The sequence below is a fragment of the Meles meles genome, chromosome 3 (assembly GCF_922984935.1).
Source record: "Meles meles chromosome 3, mMelMel3.1 paternal haplotype, whole genome shotgun sequence".
NCBI classification, from domain to species: domain Eukaryota; kingdom Metazoa; phylum Chordata; class Mammalia; order Carnivora; family Mustelidae; genus Meles; species Meles meles.
Window position 1 is genome coordinate 181,910,338 of NC_060068.1, and position 15,183 is coordinate 181,925,520.

General features: G+C 59.6%; 2 protein-coding genes across 2 annotated transcripts; one reads left to right on the forward strand and one right to left on the reverse strand.

The window, feature by feature from the left end:
- The first annotated feature begins 4,839 nt into the window (after positions 1–4,839).
- On the forward strand, positions 4,840–7,704 carry LOC123939319 (putative uncharacterized protein MGC34800). Its single transcript, XM_046001180.1, has 2 exons — positions 4,840–4,858; positions 7,376–7,704. The coding sequence occupies exons 1-2, from the start codon at positions 4,840–4,842 to the stop codon at positions 7,702–7,704; spliced, it is 348 nt and encodes a 115-aa protein (XP_045857136.1).
- Positions 7,705–9,287: 1,583 nt separating this feature from the next.
- IRX1 (iroquois homeobox 1) lies at positions 9,288–14,334 on the reverse strand. The gene is made up of 4 exons (XM_046000438.1): positions 14,059–14,334; positions 10,108–11,149; positions 9,671–9,743; positions 9,288–9,362 (listed from the first exon to the last, which is right to left on the reverse strand). The coding sequence occupies exons 1-4, from the start codon at positions 14,332–14,334 to the stop codon at positions 9,305–9,307; spliced, it is 1,449 nt and encodes a 482-aa protein (XP_045856394.1). The 3' UTR covers positions 9,288–9,304.
- Between the last annotated feature and the right edge of the window lie 849 nt (positions 14,335–15,183).

The window sequence follows — 15,183 nt, forward strand, 5'->3', positions numbered from 1 at the left end:
CCGAAGGATATCCTCTCTGGCGACCGTGACCGAGTCTTGCCACTAAAGACAGATGTGCTCGGTTCTGCGTTAGAGCCTTCCGGGTCTAGGGAGTTCAAGTGATAATGAACCAAGAAGGGTGATCCCAGAGCCTCTCACTGGCTGATTCCTTAATGGGAAGTAATTCAGTGCAGCTTAGGGCCCCCCCCGGGCTTCCTCTGAGCGTGGATCCCCCATCGACGGCAGAAGATCCCTGATCTGAAATGCAGATGACCGGGCGCTACCCACGCCTGCTGCAACAGAAAGTGTGATGGGGCTGCCGGGAAATCGCCTTTTCCGATCTGGTTCCCTAAGGCTCCTGTTGCACCCTTCACCCTCAGCAGAGGTTAGAGGCTGAGTGTGTGGGAAGAGTACGTAGACTCCTAGGCAGGAGGCTCCAAGTTCTGGGCCTCCTCACGCTCTCCCTGTCCTTCTTCCTGGGCCCCCCTTTCCCGCCCCCCCCACCCACACACACACACACACACACACACACACACTCGAACAAGCTGGTCAGCTCCTCTTGGTCCAACTGCCTGTGCTTCCAGAGCTCACCCACGGAGTGGCTGTGGTCACCCCCGCCGTCCCACGCATCTGGAGGCTGGGAGGAGGTGCCCACCAGCACTCAGCCTCCTGCTCCGTGAGGTGAAGCTTCTGGGACCCCTTCCACCTGTCAGCTCAGGTGCTCAAGTTTACCGGCCGGGAGACCTTCGAGAGCAGTAAAACCCTCCCACTGACAGGCTCTGCAAACCTTAGTTGACAGATTCCGGGGTCTAATCCTTCTCACTGCTGCTGGAAAAACACCTGATGCTTCCGGGGGCCCCGAAAAGTCCCGCACTGGGCTCCTTTGTGCAGGGAAGAGATGTCATTTCCAGTGCGCTCCGAAGTGTCTTGCCCTCGTCACTTCGTTACATTTCATCATTGAGTGCCGCCCCCGCACGAACAGGGTGTTGTCTGCCTAGTAATCTGAGGTTCGGCTTACATCTGCAACCCTGCACAGCGCTGAGCAAGGAAAGAGACTCCTGACCTCCAACAACCTCACTAAGCAAAGGGATGTGGAAGGAAAAAGCCAGCCGTGGGGACGGTGACGCAGACAGAATTGGGGGCAGCGGACCGTCCAGCGCCAGCACAGAAACCCTCAGTCGGGGACTACTTAGTCTAAAAGTACCCCTAAAAGCTTCCAAGTTGGAGGCGCCATTCCCAACCTACTCAGAAGTTAGGGACCAAGAGGCCTGACGAGAGGGTAGCTTCTGCACTTGCTTGTATCTGAGCCCTGGGAGGACGCGGGAAGAACGTGACGTGGATCTGTCCAGCCGGCTTAGTGACACACGACGCATGACACACGGCGTGCACAGCACACGTACCCTCCCCCCAGGGCCACGGAGGCCCCTCTGGGGCGCAGCCCACCCTAGAGCCCAGACCCGGCCCTCTCTCAGCGGCCTCGCAGGCTTGTGAGAACATCAGACCGCCCTGGCCGGGAGCCCAGGTGTCCGGCCCGGGGTGGAAGGGTCAGCCGCCTCGCTGGGGTGGATGCTATTTTAAGTAGCAGATCTTTCATCCAGGAAGCAGCTGAAATTCTAGCCACGTGTCTGCCGCGAGGTGGTTCCACTTAGGAGCGGTAAATAAACACACGCATGTATGAACCAGTAAGTTAAGAACTGTGTGCAAGAGCGGAGAGCCTTAGCAGAAACCCAACTTTCCCTGCACATCTTCCTCAGAAAGCCCGTGCTTTCAATTATGCCACACGGAGCCTATATTGATGCTAATATGTTTGCATTGCTGGCTTTCATTTCATTTTTTTACAACGCACCGCTGGCTAGCGAAGTCAAAAATATACCATTCTGATCCACAGGACACATCTGGGGTGAATCCACACAGAAGCAATTAATTTCCTGGTGGTATTTTTACACCGGGGGCCTGATGCAGGTCCCCATTATACAAACAGAAAAACTCCAGACAGCTCCTGCTGCCTGATAAAAAATAAATCAGATGGCGGAGGGCTGTTTGGCCTAGGACTGCTACAGGCTATGACTTGTAATGAGGCTCCCAACACTAATTATGAAGCTTATTAAGGAGAATCGGACAACTTGTCCTGAAGTGCAGGCTATCACCATGCTGGAGAGGGCGGGCCCGCTCACGCCACCCTCGGTCACCTGGCTGAGCCGGGACCCGGGTGGCACCACCGGGCTGTGGATCAAATCCCATCAACAGTAGGATTGCCCTTTTCGGCGAATCGGTCCGGACAAATCTGATAGAGGGGCAGCTGAGAGTCGCCACGGCCCGCTGAGGGTTCCCACAGCGGAGTCCTCCCTCCTGGGGAGCATCTGCCCAGAAGGGTGCGGCGCTCCATTGTTACACTTACTCCGAACCCTGGATCTTCCCCGGTCTGAGCACAGAAGCATGATTTCGACGCGCTCTTTCAGGAGGGTAGGGGAAAGAAAAGATTAATAAAGATGTATGAGCCTGAACCGCTGTGAGATTTGTTTAATTATTCCCCACAGGACTGCCCCAGCAATCTGCTGACATTTAGCCCCGACCTTGCAAATCCTCGGTAAATATTAATATATCAACTCAAACAGGGCCCGTTGTTTTATTGGTTCACGGAGCTCAGAGAGATTCGCCACAGCGGTAGGAAATCATGTGTGGAAGTGAGGAGGCCGGGCGGCTTTGATGCCGCCTTCTGCAGCACACATGAGCCGGGGACAGCAACAAAATGGCAATGCTGGTCCTCTGCCGCAGCTGCCGGGGTCCTTCAGATGCCTTCGCTTCCCTTTGTGCAGCTGCTGGAATCGTCCCAAAACCACAGTGGCAGGAGATCAGAAAGGAGGGAGACGAGGCCGGCAGAGAAACCGCACGTTATTATCGGAAAGGCTGGAAATTTTAATAACGGGGAAGGTCCGCCTTCCAATCTGACTTACTTGGCCACAAGGGCAGAGCAGGACGAGGGCGAGGAAGGGGAAAGCAGCCTTCCTCCAGCCCCGGGACCATACCTCCTCCCTCACTGTCCGCTACCCTCCTGGACCCAGGTCCACACAGTTCCACATGCATATCTGAGAAGGAAAATTATAGCCCGTTTTGACCGAGGGTTTGCTATAGGGGGAAAAAAGAAAGAGAAAAAAAGATTGCTTTTAATTTTTCCCCATGTGCTGTGGATAATGGTACTTGGGAAGGTTGCATTTTCCTTGTTTCAAAGTTATCTCTTATTGACTCATCTCCTGAAAAGCATTCTCAGATCCCCAGAGGCTGGATGTTTGCTGGGGGCCCAGGAGGCCCCCCAAATTCTTGGGTGTAAGAAAGAGGGCGGCGCGGGCCACATTTGGCTTTCAGATGTACTGGGCGGCAGAGTCAATGCGTGATTAATTTTATTCATAAAAATGTTAATCACTTCATTGTGAGATCTTTTTAACATTCAGCGCGGGAGCACCTTTTTAATTTCTCTTGCCCACCGTCTCGCAGATGTATTTAATATTTTCAGACGCCGCGGCAGCTACCCGAGGACCTGGCAATTAAGCATACGCTTAAAATTCAAACAGGAGAAGCTGCAGCGGCCACAAACAGGCCAACAGGAAGGGACAGGCCGGGGAGGCGCGCCGGGCTCTGGGGGCCGCGGGGAGCCGGGGCTGAGCCGTGTGGCCCCGCAGCGCCGGGCGCACCACGCGCCGCGCGGCCCCAGCCCCGGGAGCCTCGCCTGCGCCGAAGGGCGGCTTCAGGCCGAAGGAGTGAGGCAGGAGTGGGACCAGCTCCTCGGTCTAGGGGACGGTCGCGGTGTTACTGCACCGCCGCCCTGGACTCGCGGCCGCTAGGGACCCGGGGACGGCGGCGCGCTGGCGCGGGCGACCGCAGGCTGACGGGGGGCGCCGATTCCCCCCACCAGACCTCCTGGCACAGCCCGGCCATTGCGCCCGGCATTCAGGCCCGGGACGCAGGTCGCCGGATAACTGGATTAGAGGATCAGAGACACCCGCGGGGTCTTCGGAAGCCAAACAGCTCTGGAGGGGGCTGGCCCTCGCGCACTGCCCCTGGGGGCCAGGCGATGGCTCGGCCTCCACCCGCGCCCCCTGCTGTCCCCTGTCCCCGCCCACCGGCCCCGAGCGCTTCAGGCCTCCAGCCTGGGTGCCCGGTTGCGGCCTGGGAGGCCCAGCGCTGGGGAGAGGCCATCCAGGCTCACAGCTCCCTCCATGCACCCCTTCTGGGCTGGGGCCACCTCACTCCTCCGACTTCCCATTCATGATAATTCCAGAATTTTAGGCCGCTTGGGGGGCCTCCTCTGCCCAGGGCTGCTCTGGACTTGGCGGGGGGGCTCTTCCTCCATCGGAAACAAATGTTATACTATGAATATTACAACTGCTGTTGGCACAAAGACTAGTATGTTGGTATTATACAGGAACACATTTCCTTTGACCTAAATGTTACTTTTTAAAAATTTCTTTTCAGTTGAGAATAAATGAGAACAAACACTTCCCCGGGCTCTGAAAGCATGGTGGGCAGCAGGCCTTGCGGTCCCTGTCCGGACAGGTCAGCCCACCTCTTCTGCCAGGCTCGGCTCCCTCAAAGACGGACCATTTTGCCCATTTTCAGAGTCCTTATTGAGAGCAGGGGGAGGAGACATGTATCCAGCTTCCTTCGCTGGGGCACAAAAGGATACCAGCAGCGCCCCAGGGGACCGTGGGAGCCCTGTCAGCTCTGGATTTACAATCAGAGCCACTGGCTGGTGGACACCCTGGAGAAGACCTGAAAGCTCGGTGAGCCCCACCTGGCTGAGCAGGCTGTGGGACTGCTACCGGGGTTTTACCTGGAGACCATTCACCCCATGCCAGTGCTAGGATGGGTACTCGTCGGCAAGGTAACGTGTCCAGGGGCATTGCTCCACCCCCGCGGACTTCGGGGACTCCCGCAAGGGGCTGAGGGCTGCCACCTCCCCCACGGCACGGTTCCTTTCTCTCCTAGCTCCTTCTTCCAGCCATCCATTCTGGATTCCAGACCCAGGGCCCTTTCCGGGCTTGGCCTCCCCACCTGGAGCCACATTCTGCAAGGGATGCCAGGACTCTCCCCCAGGATGCTTCCCTGGGGCCGGTAAGTCACGGGGCTACAAGACATGTGCTCTGTTTCAGGTACCCCAGACCTTCCCCTCTCAGGTGCCTGGAAACCTGAGAGCCCAGCAGACTGGCATCACAGTGCTCTGTCCTGCAATGTGGAGCATGGAACACAGCTCTGGTGGGAGGAGACCTCCGGTTCCAGGGCCTTCCATGCCCCTACTACCCACGTGATCTAAACCTATTCAGAGCCGTCCCCACCCAGCCACCATGGGCTTGGCTTCCTTCCCTCCTATCCAACCTCCAACTTGGGGTAATGCAAGATTAAAATCCCATTCCCCACGGCAGACTGGGCCCTGGCACTTTCGGGAGAGCATTCCTGGCTCCAATCTTTCTGTCAGTGTCCATAAATCGTTGGTCTCCAGCGGGCAACTCAAGTCCTACCCAGACCCTGGCTGGGAGCAGCCAGGCAAACTCCAGCCTGCTTCCACCATCCAGAAGGAAAGGGAAGAGGGAAGTTAGGTAGGACCAGAACCTGACTCCCCAGCTCAGGAGAAGGGATCTGGAAGAGGGGTAAAGACCAGCCCAAGCCTCCATGTTTGGGGACTGAAGGCCAGTATCTGTCCCACGGGACCCGGGCACTGTGGTCACCCTGTCCTTTCTCTCTCCTTTCTCCTCCTCTTTCCCTCTCCGGCTTCTTGGCTCTCTCGCAGAGCCCCATCTACAAGGACAACTGAAACTTTATAGGCCATGATTCATCGGGTGGCGCGCCCCTCGGAGCCATGGCGCGTCTTACATTAATCAGTGTCAGACCACTAAAACCGAGATATGAATATGAATTCTCCATATTGCAGGCGAGATAAATGTGCTGGTGAATATAACTGATCAAAGGAGGGAGGGATGGATGGTGGGAACAGAGAGATTTCAGACTCCAGCATCCAGCAGGTCGATGGCGGGTGGGATCTGTGCCCACCCTGCAAGTCTTCAAGCCAGGAACATGCCTGTAGGAGGGCAGAATCTGGAAGGTATGAGCTTCTGACCATCTCCTTGTAACTGGCCTGCCCTGGAGCAGGAAGGGAAGGGTTTCCACACAGGATTTGCTATCCCTTCCTACCAGAAGACTCAGTAGACAAAAATCCTCTGTCCCAGACACAGGCTGTCCTTTCTAGTTTCCCATTAGAGCAGGGGGCACCAAGTCACAAATACTAATCCCGTGTCCATCCCTCATTCCTACCCCTTCTCGGCTTCGATCTCCTCCTTGCCAGTCACAGAACTACCACTACCATCTGGAACTGTCCCTAAGCAGGCACTGAGTATGAGAGCACCTTCGCACAGGCAGAAAGTTCCAGAAGAACTTCTGCTTTGGCTGTAGAAGAGAAAGAGGTTTCTAAGTCTACTCCCAGATATTTCAGGAGCCAAATTCGGGTGCACAGCAGGTGACCCCCTGGGGAGCACCCCCCCCCACGCGCACACCCAGGTGGCTGTGATGGGGAGGAAGGGCCGGTTACAAACCATGCACAAAGAGCAAAAATGATTTTTCAAACTTGATAAAAAATTCATCTCTACCTCTTCACTCGAGAAAAACAGTTCTGAGGATGGCGATCTGATTTCTTTGCGTGGGAAACTTCAGTCGGCGGGGGGACACACAGACCCTTCAGGACTTCCAGACCACTGGGCTCTCAGGTGTGGGACTCAGCTGGTAAGCACATGCCAGTCCAGCCTCCCGGGCAGCAGTGTTCAGGGGTCCCAAAAGTTGGACAGGAAGAAAGGGAAGAACAGAGATGTGGGGTGTGCAGACAGCCGGTGCCTGCATGGGCTGGCCTATTTGATTCTGGGAAATGAAAGCCTGGAGGCTGCCGGGGCAGGGCACTCTGCCACCCACCTGAATCCCACCTGACGCGCCCAGCAGTTACCCAGGAAGTTTCGACCAGCGCAGACTCTGGAGCACCAAGTCTGTGCTCCAGGAACACCGTCCCTCACCACAGGAGCAAGACACTCCTGGTCAAAACACACGCAAGCCAAGTACACAGGATCCATCTGTCCCCAGCCGTCAGGGGGAGGTGCCAGGACCTCTGGAGTGGGGAGCTGAAGGCGCAGTGGCCCCTGCTGCCCCCTTGTCAAGGGTAGAGCAGGCAGCCCTCTCCAAATCCCCAACTCCACCTGCCCCTGAAAGCACCCTACCTAGGACCTGGTCCCTACTCCCTCCCCCCACAAACGCCAGCAGGCCCGCCACCGCACCCCCAAATTACAAACAACTGGTGGCCTCCGAGGTCACAGAGAAAGCCCGACCACCTCAAATCGAGGCTCCCGCCCATGGCGACTCGCAGGCCCCGCACCCCAGATCCTGCGCCAAGGCCCGCCAGAGGAGCCACATCCACGCCACGGCCAGGACCCGTTCCGCTTGCAGCCCATAGAGGGCGCGCGGAGCACGTCCATCGGACTGGAAGCGTCTCCACCTCGGCCGCAGCCCCAGCGAGCCCGAGGGCTGCCCGCCCTGCACCCCGCTCCGCGGCCCGGCTCCTCCCGCGCCCCCACGCGCCCCTCCCGCTTGCCCCGCACCCCTTTGTGCCGCCCGTGCATGCGCTCCCGCGGCCTTCGCGCCTCCCCTCGCTACACCGCCCACAGCCTCAGGGCCTGGAGGGCCCCCCTCCTCTAAAGGGAGGGGGACGGCTTGCGGGGTCGCGGGGCGGGGTGCTGGAGGACGACGCAGGCATCCGCGAAAGAGCAGTCAGTCCGCCATGGGGTGGCATCTCCAGGGCCTCAGCGCGAGCCGCCAGCTCCCTGCCACAGAGGAGCGGGGGCAAGGACAGCAGCCAGACTGTCCCCTTCCGCGAGGCGCCCCTCCCCGCCACCAGCAGCCCCAGACAGCTTGGACGGGAGAGCAGGCCTGGGCTGGGGGACATTCGGGGAGGTCCCGCCCTGTATCAGGGACCAGGTTTCTTCCCCATCGGGCAGGTTTCCCTGCCGCTCACATCCTCACCCGTGGTTTTGTTAATTTTGTATTCTCAGTTTGCAGGAATCAGCGTAAACTCATCCGTGCCCTGTTTGAAATGCGGACTGTCCTGGCACAGCCGCAGCCTCTCTGAGGCCCAGAGGTCCAAACCCTGACCTTGGCGGTTCCCCAGGGTCCTGGGCCATTTCCCACCCAAGTGCATCCGATACCAGCCCCGCGCCCGCATTGTCCTACCGTCTTCCAGCCACCTCCCAGACCCTGCCACCAGAGGGGCATTTTTCATCCGCTCTCTGGGTGTGCCCAGTCCAGGGCTCATGAGTTTAAAGGGGGGCCCCTGGGAGACCAGAGCCCCCACTCCTCCTCCTCATCCCGCAAGGCTTTCCCTGGCTCACAAGCCCAGAGAACTCCCGCACTGCATCTCAGCCACCCATCAGGTCAGTTTAAAAGAGCCTTCCAATCTTCTCTCCACGTTTGATTTCACCAAGTAACTAAAAAATGCATTCAAAGCCAAATTTTCGTACTCCATTTTGTCCTCACGCCACCCACAAAACAACCCGACGCCAGGATGCACTGTTGAGACAACTAGTTATAAACTGATTTCAAATCCAAAGTTCTCCTTTGGGTGCATAATTGGAAATTCTTTTCATTTTCCCCCCATTGTTGTCCACTTCAAGAACTCTGTATAAACTGCTGAAACTCAAACTCATTTCCCTCCAGAGAAAGGCGTGCCCCCAGAAAAATGTCTAAGGGTTGGAAAGAAACTGCCTACAAGAAACTGCCCTACTGATACTAACAAATTCAACAACCACCGAAAGACTGAGAAACACCGTAGTCTGCCGGTAGAAACTCCCCAAGGAGCCTCTGTTCCCAAGGCCAGGGGCATCTGGGCCCTGCTGACAGGGATTCCGGACCCCCCTGCATACGCCCAGCCATGCACGAGCAGTGGGCATCATTTCATTTAGTTTATTAGACAAAAATATATGATTTAGACAAGTTCGCTGACGCGCTATTTACAATCTGAAATCACTCTATATACAGAAAGAAGGGGAAAAAGACACAAGCACGTGGGGCATTTACGGAGCAGATTGTCCACCAGAGCCTGGTGACAGCCACCAGAGCTGGGGGCAGAGGCCAGGCTGCCGGGACGAGCCCCTTTCTGCAGAAAGCGATGGATGGGAGTCATTGACGTCGTGGCCATATTTGTCTTTACACCAGTCTGAAGTATTTGTCCTAATTCCTCCCTCACCCCCTCCCTCCCGAACTCCTCCCCCCTCCCCCCGCAAAAGTAAAAGACGACCCTGAATCAGGCAGACGGGAGGGCTGCTAGGATCCGCGGCGTTCCCTCCTGCGGGGCCAGCGAGCTGCGGGGAAAACACAGCGAGACAAGAAGCACGAGAAGTCAGTGGGTGGACGCGCGAGCCCGGCGGCACCGGTTCTGCCGGCCGAGCGCCTGCGGGCGTGGCCGCCTGCCCCGCGCGGCTCCCGGGTCCGGAGAAACCCGGTGCAGCCAGAGCGCCCGGCGCGCAGCGCTGGCGGACAGCGCCCCTTCCGCAAACTGTCGGACCCGGCCGCCCGGCCCTGCTCAGCCCTCCAGGCCGCGTAGCCTCCTCCCCGCATCCCCGCTCCGCGCTGCCCGACCGCACGGAGGGTACAAGCAAACCGCACTCACTTGTCGCGCGCGGGCTGGAAGGGAGATTTTAACTGCTGTGCCGGCGAGTCCGGCCTGGGGACCAGGTCTCTCTCTGCGAGGGAGAGGGAGAAGCAGAGCGTTAGGAGACGAGTGTGTGAGTGTTAGGGGCGCAGGGGTTGCTGCCAAAGTGCGCAAGCCTCTTCCCCACCCACCCCCTCCCTCTCACAACGAGGACGGGGTCTTAGAAAACCCTTCACCCCTCCCTAGGCAGGCCTGCAGGCAGAACTCGGCTCTCTCCACAGGGCCCAGGGCCTCGGCCTCAGTGCCCTAGTCCAGGCAGAGATTACTGCTGGTCCCGGGCTGGGCTGCCACCGCCTCTCCCCTCCTGAGCCGGCGCGCCGCCCCCCACCCGCCCCGACCGCGCTACCCCTGGGTTCCGGATTCCTGGCAAAGCGGACACCCCGGGGGCGCCGTACCTGGGAGCGCGGGGCTGCTGCGAGCGGAGGCCTTGTCACCGTGGAGCACCCCCGTAGCAACGGGGACTGGGGGCTGCGGCGGCGGCGGCGGCGGCGCGGGCAGGTGCGGGCCCTGCGGCGCGGCGTGGGGCGCGCCAACGCCCAGGAAGGAGCGCATGTTGAGCAGGGAGCCCTGCGCGAGGAACGCGCCGTTGGTCCAGTTGGAGAACTTGCCGATGTGGCAGGTGTACAGTCCGTGGCTGGGCAGGAAGGCGGGGTGTTGCAGCGGCGCGCCCGCGGGGGGCCCATGCGCGCCCGGATGGCCAGAGGGAGGCGGCGGCGAGGCCTTGGGCGCGCCGTCGGGGCTCGTGGCGGTCTCTGCCAAGGACCAGATCTTGGGCTTGCTGTGGGGGGCGCCCTGCAGGCCACCGGACCCGCCGCCGGGACTCAGCAGGCGCGTGCTGCCAGGCTCCGGGACCTCTTTGACCAGGCCCAGGGGCGAGTCCTGGGACTTGAGCGCGTCGGCAGCTGCTAGCGGCGAGCCCTGGTCTCGAGCAAGGACCGTCGGTGCCGCCGGCGCGCGCAGGGCCTCGGCCTTGTCCTCATCGTCCTCGTTGCTCTGGTCGCCGTCATGCTCATCGATTTTGTCGATGTCAATGCTCTCCAGGTCTATCTCCTCATCGTCCTCGGCCTTCTCGGGGTCGCCCTCCGTATCGCTTCCGAAGAGGGCTCCGTCCTCCTGGTCCTTGCTGCGCGCACCCCAAGTCACCTTATTCTCCTTCTTGAGGCGGCGGCGCGCGTTGGCGAACCAGGTGGAGACCTGCGTGAGGGTCATCTTGGTGATGATGGCCAGCATGATCTTCTCGCCCTTGGTGGGGTAGGGGTTCTTGCGGTGCTCGTTGAGCCAGGCCTTGAGCGTGCTGGTGCTCTCGCGCGTGGCGTTCTTGGGCCGCCCGGGATCCCCGTACTGGAACTGGCCGTAGGGGTAGTAGGCTGGCGCCGTGTGGGCTGCGAAGGTGGCAGGGTGCACCCCAGGGTTGTCTTTGAGTTCATACTGTGAGCCCTGCAACCACACAGCCCACGGAGGGAGGGGAGAGAGAGAGAGAGCAGGAGTGTGGGGGGAGGAGAAAGAGAGAGAGAGCGCGATGAGTCCCCAAAACTGGGAAATTGGGGGAGAGTGGCTCTTGTCTGCTGGAGAACAGGAAGGCCCTCAGCGAACCACCCAGGGAGGAAGTGTCCGTCAGAGCCATCAGCTGCCTCTAGAAACTGAACTTCCACCCATCATGGAGAGGTTTTTTGTTTTGGTTTGGTTTTGCTTTTATTTTTATCTTTATTTTATTTTATTTCATCGCTCAAGAGAAGTTCCAGGATGGACGCATTTCCAGAAGACCACAGCGGGAGCCGCGGCCACACAGAATTTCCCCAGGCGTCCCTCAGTCCCTCGCCCCCGCCACTCACAACAACTTCAACAGCCCTAATTTCCAAGTTTATCTCGCACTAACTAGAAGGGAAAACCTTTTAACTGTGCTGATAAAACAGTTTCTCCAAACGCACAGAACCCAAAGCCTAAAGCCCCTCCCTTCAACCCTGAGGGGGTCAAGCAAAATAAACCATCTCGGTTTTCTTTGGGTCCAAATCCACCAGCAATTTAAAATGAAAGCACACTCTTTTTAGCTCCCAAATTAATCTGCATTTAATGGTTCCCCGCACTAAAAGGTCCGCCATGGTGACAGGTAATTTAAAATTTTAATCCTGGCCATCATCAACAACAATAACAAAAACACCTTTTTTTTTTTAATACAAAAGGAGGGCTTAACTGGTAAAATATTAACAGGAGGGCCCAGGAGTCCGGGCTGTGAGAAAGGGAACCGCTCTCCTAGGCCTGTTCTCTCTTATTTTATCTCTGAAGTTTGACTGTGATGTGGCAAGAGGAAGCTCGAACTGTTCTCAGGCATTTAGAAGCCGTGATTTATTTGTGATCAATATTCTTTTTATCATCCGTAGTAAAACACAGCAAGTCAAATTATCCCATCAGGTTTTTTGGTAAATAACATTTTATCTTTCTAACAACCTCATTAGGCCTCATTATTACCATAAATTGCCCAGACAGACATTCACTCACAATTTTATCTTTTGACTTCCAAATCCCCCATCTTAACGGCTTGGAAACCCAGGCCTAGAATCAAGAGTTTGCATTTAGGCTTACTTTCTGAGAATCAGAGGGAGAGCACTAGCAGATACGCACACCTTTTGGGGGCGATTTCTATATTGTTTCCCCTTAGTTAGAAGAAGAAGAAGAAGAAGAAGAAGAAGAAGAAGAAGAAGAAGAAGAAAGAAAGAAAGATCTAGTATCTCCCTTCCCCGCTGCATACAATGGGTGCAGAGTCCCACCACACAGCTCCCTTTCTCTCAAACACTCAGTTGGGGGGGGGGTGTTCCCAAATAGCACACATCTGTATTCAAAATCTCTGTTAAAATTTATAATTCTCCAAATAAACATGGTCCAGTTTCTACGTTAGCAGAGGGGGTTCCCAGACTGAGAAAGTTGTAAAGAGCAGAATATTTCTTTGACTAATTAGTTTAGTGGTGGATGCCACTGAGAAAAGGTTGCCCTGGCCAGATTTCGTTTTTGCCCAATCTTTGCAAAATGTACTTTGCACTTTTCTAATTATTTTGGTTGTAACTGTAAGGACGACATTTCGGCCTCTTCTCCGCCCGGAATTCTTTTTGAAAGGATACCTTGTAAATCTCTCATCGCTTCCCTGGCATCCCCAGCCGCCAGAACAAAATGGGAGCTGATCTTTTTCCATAGCAAGCGATCTCAAAGGCAGCTGGGGCCGCCTTCAGAGAAATAGCCTTTTCTTTCCAAAACTACAAGAAAAAGTTACAGAAAAAACACACCAGCCGCTTTTCTCGCTTACAGTTGGCGGGTATTTATTTCCTGCCTCTTCTGCTGAGAGTGGGGAGACATGGGGGGGTGCCCGCAAACTGCGTTATCCCGCCCGCCTCAGCTCAAGAGGGGGCTGCCTCCCTGGCCCCCAGCGCCCCGCGCGCAGTTCAGCAGGATCCCGAAGTTTAAGCGCGACCTTGCAGTCAGACCAAGGAGAATGGATCCTTTGGGCCGACAGAATGGCGAACGCCCCGCGGAGAATTAAATTTGCAGCTCCCTCCCCCATCTGACACCCACTGGGACGGGAGACTAAGAGGACAGCATTTATTTTAAGCCCAGGGACTGTTTTCTTTAATCCTCCATTATGTAACGCGGAGAGAAAAGTGCTTTTCATTCGGTGCAAAAGAAATGAAAACTTTGGCAACTTACGGAAGTCAAAGCAAACACCGTTTCACACGCCAAAATTATTTCCAGTCCCCCCCGCATCTCACGCCATTAAGAGACCCCATCCCGCCCGTCTGGTCTCCCCATTGTTAGGTTTATTTCGATCAACTCCTCCAGGCTTTCCAGGGTTCCCTCTGCAAAGTCGGACTCAACTAGAGGAGGTCCACCAAGACGGGAGGAAGCGGGGTCTCCCCCACCCGGCCCAAAGCCAGAGAAGTCGCGCGAGCGGGGTCCGCCGGCCAGTCCTGGGCGTCCTGCGGAACCCGGCCGGGCTGCCGGAACCCCGCCCGCCGCCACCGCCACCGCCGAGCCGGGGGCGCGAGCGACTTGGGCCCCAACCTCCCGCGCCCCGGGCCTGCTCCTTCGGCCTCCCCGACTCCCGCCGAGACCCCGCTCGCGGCCCAGGCCTCCCGCCTCCCCCCGGCCGAGCCGCAGGGGCCGTGGCCCGCCCGCCGCCCGGCGATCCCGCCGCCTCCCCCGCCGCCCCGACCCGCGGCCCGGGCCTCCCGCGCTCCCCCGCCGGGCCGGCTCCGCCCGCCCCCGCTCCCGCGCGCCGCCCGGCCACCCGCGCCCGGGGCTCCGGGGCCGCCGGGGGAGGCGGCCGAGGCGAGGGCCGGCGGCAGGCCCGGCGCACTCACCATCTGCGAGAAGAGGCTGAGGTCGGCGGCGTAGGGCAGGAAGGCGCTGTAGTTGGGCGCGCCCGCGTACGGCCCGGTCGCCGCGTACATGCCCAGCACCGAGGTGACGGCGGCCGCGCCCGCGCCCGCGCCCAGCTCCGCCGCCCCGGGGCGGCCCGACGAGGCGGCGGCGGCGGCGGCGGCGGCCGCGGCCAGCACCCCCGGGCGCTCGCCTCCGTAGGCGCCGGGCCCCGCGGCGCTCAGGTACTGCGGGTAGCCCAGCTGCGGGAAGGACATGTCCGCGGATCGGCGGCCGCGGCGGCGCCGGGCGAGGATTAAAGGGGCGGGGGCGGGGGGTCGCGGCGGCGGGGTGGGGTTGGGGGGAGCGGGCGGCCGGCCGGGCGCGCTCGGGCCGGCCCGGAGGCGGGGGCCGCTGGCTGCTGCTCGGCCCGCTGCTCGCTGGCGCCCGGCTCCCGGCTGCGCCCGGCTCCGCGATCCCGCGCCGACTGCGGCGGCCGCCCTCCGCTCGGCGGCGGGGCTTTCAGACACAATTTGAAGTTGATGCTTTGATTGGCATCCCCTCGAGCGCTGGCCCCGCCCCCGGCTCCCCTCCCGCCCCCTCCCTGCCTCCCGCCCGCCCTCGCCGGCCGCTCCCGCCCCTCCCGGCTCGCACGTGGTGCTCCGCGCCGGCCCGGCCACCTCCGCCCGCTGTGGGCGCGCCAGCGGGCCGGGCGGCGGGTGCGGGCCTCGCGGCCACCGGCTCCCCGCCGCCGGCTCCCGCGGCCGTCTGACGGCGTCGGCCCCGGCGCGCGGCTGCCGGACCCGGGCTCTGCTGCCTCGAAGCCGAGGAGCGTCTGCTCGTGCCGGAGAGCGTCTTGGCGCCCGCTCCTCCGCCGCTGGGGCCCGGTGCCGGCGCTGGGGCGCTGACAGCCCGCCGGGAAGGCCTCTCCTCCGAGGCCGGCGCTGCCTTGGCCTCCCCGACATCTCCGGCAGAAGTGGCCCCTTGCGCCCTCGGTGCGCCGCCGAAGCCGGCGTGGCGTGACCCCCGGACGCGGGCGTGGCGGCCCCGCGGCCCCCAAGAGGTATTCCCGGGTCCCCTGGCCGTGACCGGCCTCGCTGCGCTCGGGGAAGCGGGAAGGCGCCCGG

What these genes read in the sequence shown, in the direction of transcription:
- IRX1 (XM_046000438.1), bottom strand. Translation starts at nt 14,334, where the DNA reads ATGTCCTTCCCGCAGCTGGGCTACCCGCAGTACCTGAGCGCCGCGGGG. An exon ending in CAGCAGCCCCGCGCTCCCAG is followed by an intron (nt 9,744 to 10,107) that starts GTACGGCGCCCC and finishes TCTCCCTCGCAG; the next exon opens with AGAGAGACCTGGTCCCCAGG. An exon ending in TTCCAGCCCGCGCGCGACAA is followed by an intron (nt 9,363 to 9,670) that starts GTGAGTGCGGTT and finishes TTTTCCCCGCAG; the next exon opens with CTCGCTGGCCCCGCAGGAGG.